This window comes from Lipotes vexillifer, unplaced genomic scaffold (genome assembly GCF_000442215.2).
Source record: "Lipotes vexillifer unplaced genomic scaffold, Lipotes_vexillifer_v1.1 scaffold822, whole genome shotgun sequence".
Classification (NCBI taxonomy): domain Eukaryota; kingdom Metazoa; phylum Chordata; class Mammalia; order Artiodactyla; family Lipotidae; genus Lipotes; species Lipotes vexillifer.
The window spans coordinates 1,869,754-1,876,355 of NW_006770496.1; the positions used below are offsets into that span (position 1 = coordinate 1,869,754).

At 43.1% G+C, this 6,602-nt stretch overlaps 1 protein-coding gene across 2 annotated transcripts in view; it reads left to right on the forward strand.

The window, feature by feature from the left end:
• AOAH (acyloxyacyl hydrolase) overlaps nucleotides 1-6,602 on the forward strand; it is a 179,296-nt gene that overhangs the window by 159,478 nt on the left and 13,216 nt on the right. For both annotated transcript variants that reach the window (XM_007446115.1, XM_007446116.1), the window contains one exon: nucleotides 779-875. In XM_007446115.1, the coding sequence (XP_007446177.1) occupies nucleotides 779-875 (97 nt within the window). The remainder of the gene's footprint in view (nucleotides 1-778; nucleotides 876-6,602) is intronic.

Here is a 6,602-nt window from a genome sequence, read left to right on the forward strand (position 1 = left end):
CGGGCCTCTCACTGTTGTAGCCTCTCCCGTTGCGGAGCACAGGCTCCGGACGCGCAGGCTCAGTGGCCATGGCTCACAGGCCCAGCCGCTCCGCGGCATGTGGGATCTTCCCGGACTGAGGCACGAACCCGTGTCCCCTGCCATCGGCAAGTGCACTCTCAACCACTGCGCCACCAGGGAAGCCCTCCACATCATAATTTTGTAATCATTTTAGAAAATAGAGTATATGAATGTACCATGATTTATTTCATCCCTTAGTGTTGGACATATGGATTGTTTCTAATTTTCCACTATGATAAATAGCGTTGTGATGAACCTTTGTATATATGAAGGTGTATGTCTTTGTGTACCATGTCTATTTCCTTAAGACAAATTCCTAGGAAATTATTGGGTCAAAGAGTACAGTCATGTTTAACGATTTGATTCCTATCACCAGATTGCTCTCTAGAAAGGTTAAACAAATTGACAGTCTCAATCACATATCCCATGGAATACTCTTTATCATGATTGTTCATCTTTTCTTTGCCAAACCCATGGGGAGAAAGTGGTATCTTAATACTTTAATTTGCACTGATTTTGTTACTAATGAATTTTAACAGTTTTGTATGCTCGTTGGCCATTTGTGCATGAATGGAATTTAATATGCAGAGCTGCTCTCTGCTGGTGACTTGCAGTCGGGGTGGGGTGGGGACTATTGATTTCTTTGTTCTGCCTGAATTGTCTCCCTAAAGCCCAAGTCTAGGTTTCATGAAATTCTCCCTGTTTCCTTTGTATTCAGAGAGCAGAACAACTCTCCAATACGCTGAAAAAAATTGCAACCAGCCAGAAATTTACGAACTTCAATCTTTTCTACATGGATTTTGACTTCCAAGAAAGTAAGTTTTGCTTGGTTTAGGTATTGACACAAGACAGAAGCAGCAGCTACCATTTAGAGCCTACCTGGGCAAGGCGTTTGTTTACAAGCCAACAGGCAGTATATTGGGCAGGGTCGCTTCTCCCCATTCTGACGCATTAATAGCTCTGAGTATTGAAAAGAGATAAAGTGTGAGACTCTTTCTGGAAAGGTGGAAGCTTAGCATCACCTCCTTACTTCACCATTATTTTAGAATCCCTGAAGCAATAGAGCCAGTGACCAGCTGGAAACAGCTTTGGCCTGGGAGCCAACAGGTCAGTGGAATCATCTAACTTATTCTTGACAGTTTAGCAATGCCCCGCTTACAGCTGGGCTAAAGATGAGTGTGACAGGAATGAGGGGTAAGGCAGTGCCTCTCCTTGGGGCCACTGGATTACCTAAGGACTCAAAACAAGGCAGAGTCCCAGACCTCACACATGATGAAACTAATGAGTCTCAAAGGGAGGACTTCAGATGCCTATGGCAAAGTGGACAAACCATATCCCAGCTTTCTGGAAAGAACATTACTGCTGCTTTTCTAGCATTCTATCCAAACATGGGGGTCACTGATGAGTGGCCACAAGAAAACAGGCATGATTACTGGATTTATCCTTTACATCTTGACTCTGAAAAATTATTATCTATTGACTTTAATCCTTCCAGTCCCATTTTCATTGCTAAGCAACTGTTATGCAAGAGAAAAGTCTCTGTTGATTGACTGCCAGCTGAGATGATGCTAATGAAAAGCTTTGCAGTGTATGCAAAGAGTGGACGATTTCTCATACGGAGTTTATCATCTCTATCTCCCCACCACCAACTCCCCCAGCCCAAGCATCTGGGATGAGACAGATGGCCATCATGAATTATCAAATATTACATCAGCTGTGACACGTTCTGCATTGTAGACTCCAGTGCTTCAATTCTGAACATCTTTTCAACAGGACTGATCTCCGCTAACTAGATTTCCTGCCTCAGTGATATATATTTCTCTCATGGGGAGAGACATTGTGATAAATAACCTGTCATTAAAATGCAGAGTTAAAGCCCCATTAATGAATTCCAGGTGTAAACAAATGCACCACCAAGTGATCTTTGATCATCACCCACCCTGAATATAGAGAAAGTTTTTAAAAATATAATATTGCCTAGTATTCACTTGAGACTTTTTCATTTTCCACAGTAATCTCTAGCTCTGTCATTTATTATCTTTGGGACTGTTGGCGATTCCCTGACTGAACATTTCTAAACCCTCCTTTCCAGACCTGGAAATGGAGACACTATATCTACATAAGAAGTCTTTGTGATGATTATGTAAAATAATGTGTAATCCTCCCAAATGCCATGCCTGGTACATAGCCAGCACCCAGGAAAGAGCACTGTTCCCTCACACCCTTGCCACTTAATACATAGCTCAAAATGAGCAACATCTATACACCTGGGGACTGGTTATAAATGCAGAGCCCCAGGCCCCACTCCTACTTAGGACATACCTAATCAGAGTCTGCATCTGTACATAATCCACAGATGATCTATTAAAATTAAAACACACATTAAAATTTAATAAATGGGGCCCCTGTAATGCTCCAAGATTAAGAACTTAGTCATTTAGTCATCAGACTTTTACTAAGCCCTCGTGTGTGCTGTGTAGGTGCTGGGAACATAGTTGTTAACAAAACAGAACCGTCCTCTCTTCATGAAAGATACAGGGAAAATAGCTTTCTCCTGGACCCCCACGCTGGCCAGCATTCCACATGCTTGGAAACAGAGGTTCCTCAGCACGTTCTTATCCTCAGAGCAACAATAAATGCACTAAAAAAGCAAAAAGTTCAGTTAACTTGAACACTCTACATCAACATGGCAGTTGGTCACCTTACTGAGAAACCTCCTAGATATCTCTCCTTGTTTGGCACTTCTCATCAGCAGTTCAAGGAATCTGCTGAGACTTTGTAATTCCCTGACGTTTCTTAAAAATGAAGGGTCAAGTTTTGGTCCAGGGCCTTCTTCGTCTTCTCCATGTGAAGTTAGTCTCCACTAGAGAAGATACAGTGGGAGGGAGAGTGGAGGCAGAGGAAATGATACTCTGGGATCTGCCTCCAGAAACATCCGATACAGCATCATGCATTTAATGGCTACGTGTTATCACGTGTGCTTCTGAGAGAGCTGGCGTTTTTATCTAGTTTTCAAGAACTGTGGTAAGGTCTTAACTTACACCCAATGTTAGACTACTGCAAAGGGCATGCCTACCTTGAGATTTTAGCATTTTCCAGAGTAGGCAGAGGGCGCATCCACTCCCAGATCCATCTCCGTGGATAAGCTCCCCCACCCGGGCAGCTCATCCTCCTGGAAATCTGGCCTACCTCATGTAGGTGAATATGCGATTATACAAAGAGCCCAGAATTTACAACCAGATAGACCTGTATTCCTATCTCAACTCAGACATAGAATAGCTGTGTAACCTCGAGCAAATGAAATAACCATTCAAGTTTAGTTTCCTTTTGTGTAAGGTAGCAGTAACTAAACCGTGGGCTCTATGTAAGGGTAGAGACAGTGCTTGTCATGTAGTAAGGACTCTGATACCTGTCAGCTGACACCCTCCCATCTCCACCACCATCACTGTATGTAAAGCACCTACTACATTCTTCCAGGGCTTATGATAGATGGATAATAAATGTTTATTCTTTTTCAATGTCTAACCCTCCCCATCACCAACTGAGCCCGTGCATCACTTTGAGTTCCTCACAGGAAGCTATGCTAGAAACGCATCTCCTTATCACAGTTTCCTTTTATCAGAAATAAAAACCCTATAGAGTCACTGATTAAATCTGCAGTCTCACTAGTCACATGAAAATCTCTGCTCTCATTTCTATACTGTATTTGAGCTATCGCATCACAAATATCACGTTTCATATGAGATTTACAATTTTATACCCTGTGACAGAGCAAATGACAGTTGAGGGTCCCTGTCCCTTGAGAGTAGACACGAGACCTATCAGTTCTCTACTCTGACAGCCTCAGTCCAGCACCGAGAGATGACTGCTCACCTCAGAGACTCTTTTTTGTCTCTTGCTGACTCATCCTCCAACTGGTTATGAGCTAAACAGAGGCAGCAATTTTTTTCCCCTTCAGGAAATGCCAGCTTGAGCAGGTGATGTCCTTTTTCTTCATCTCCACCACACCTCCCATACAGAGGAAGGAGCATGCCACTTGGCTGACAAGGCCATTTTTTCACTGACACTTTCAATATACCACCAGCTCCCCTCAGCTTCTAAGACAACTCAGTTAGAGTTTTGGTTCTTTGGTTCCAGCTCCCCTCCCCTCAAGTGCATGTTTGTCAAAATGACCAGTGACTTCATAGTGCTGACCAGAATTCAGATTTCTCTTTTTAAATATCTGCTAATCATCAAGGAGCTACCAAATGTTCTGTGAAGCTCCTGTGATTGCTATTGCATCTCTGCAAAACTGGTCATTAGCAGAGTTTCTTTGACTTTACAAATAAAGGAAATACATTACCTACCAAATCCAAAGAGATCACTCGTGATCTTTCAAGAGCTTTAATTCAAGTGTTCCAAAGAACAAACGGCAATTTATTTGCCTATTTTTAAGGGAACTGGCCAATCCACCATAATACCCTGCTTGGACCACCAGGTCTAAATCAGGGAAGAAGTGGAGACCACTGTCTGGTATTGCATTTATTCTAAGAAAGCAAAATTTCACCCTGAGATAATCAAACTAAAAAGGGTCACTCTGTCTAGCACTGGTCATAATACAGGTAAGACCTTAAACTCTTGCCTGTGAGTTACTGACTCTTCCTGTAAGTGTTATAATTCTTATGTCTACAGATATTCAGTGACTGGTAAGCATCAGAGACACAATAATCACAAGAGAAAATATCCTACGTTATGGGATCAAGCCTCCAAGGGGAGTAGAAGGAATCACCATTCCTTCTCACTTTGAAAAATAGTCATGAATTCTGATGACTAAATTATGTCCATCTGTTCCATGAAGTATAATATCTATCACCACCTCTCCCTTTCTCTAAGGGCCATAATTTTTAGTTTGGTAGTTAGTAATGCACATAAAATTCATATCAAAATGGAAACAGCCTAGACTAACTTTAAGCCTCGTTAAGACTAGCATTGAATCACACTAGAGGAAACACGGGTATAAGAAAGTCTGGTCTTTTTAATATGGAGCTCTTAACAAACATTCCTCTCCAGGAACACGATCTTGGCTTAAACTGTGTTTCATTTATAAGCTCAAATTCGCTTTCCACTGTCGATTTTCCAGATCTCCGGATCACTGTAATTCCTTTCTGAACGTTCTCTTGGCCAGGGAAGGCACGAGTTTAGATTCAATTTGTCACTCAACCTTCTCTGCAAATGTGAAGAGTCAAAAAGTGTTATGAGGAACTTCCTACCCCTGCTGGGTCAGAGGATGTGTGAGTGGTCCAGGTCAGGCCCTTGGCTTGCTGTCTATCTCTTTAATACAACCCTTTCTCAGGTCTTGACTGGGCTTGGTTCCCATTGTCCAACAGGCCTGGGAATTACTTAACATCTGATTGAGGTTTTCTTTCATTCTTTCTTTTCTTTCTCTTTTTAACATTTGTGTAGCATAAGGTGAAACCAAACTGAAAATAAGGGAGAAGCAGGAGAAAGGATTGAAAAGTTCATTGAGGATTTACGTGAAGGAAGCGAGGTCACCTCTGAAGACACAGAGGAGCTTAGGAGGCTGACATCTTGCCTGGGCTGGACCTTTCTGCATCAGTGTTGATTTCTGTATTAGAAACCCTGTGGGGCTGCAGAGTAGAGATGAGACAAATAGTACAAAAGAACAAAAAGCGCTGAGGGGGCTCAGTGGGGGTGACATTGACTTTGTATTTGAAGAAACCCTTCCAATGCCTGGTGCTCCATTAAGGGTAATTGGTTGGATGTTCAGATTGGAAATGGCTCGGAGAGAGAATCAGCATAAAGTTAGAAAGTAGAACAGCAGGATCCAAAGAACAAGTAGGAAAGTGACCCATTGTCTCCCGACCAAGGGGGAGAAAGAAGAGTCTGAACCAAGCACGGGGAATGCATGACAGGTGAGCCAGGATGAGCAGGGCTGGGCTGGAGCACTATGGCACACCCAGAAAGACAGGAGGGACCCATAGGTGCTTCAAAGTATCAGATCCAGAGGGGAAGGGGAAGCACCCAGAACTGAACCTGAAGCAGAAAATCTGGGTCCGAGGTCATGCCTGAAAAACAGAACAGCCAGGTAACCTGAAGCTAGAGCCAGGCAAGCTTCCCCAAGGCTCTGTCTTTTACGGGGTACCTAGGGCCAATGGCAGGAAACTGTGAGGTCTGCAAGCTGGGTCAGCAGAACAAATAAGCCTTCATATGGGTTAGTGTGGTTTCAGTAGCATTATAATTCTGAGCTTCCTATCAGAAGAGCAGATACATACCATCCCTTCAGAGAGATACACCGTTTACCAGCGTGAAGCAATCTCTCCCTTGTGACCACATGTGGAGGACACAGTGGACAATATCCTTGATCTGAGTTTCACAAGAAATGCAAAGGTCACTTTCCATTAGCTGCTGCTTCTAGCAACCTCCAATGAAACCCAGCATAAAGTATGAGAGTGGCTCAGTGGTGGCCATTCTGGCAGGGAAAAAGCCAACAGGAATTGGTGATCCAGTATAGGACTCCAAACCACCAGCAGGGATTGTTTCCT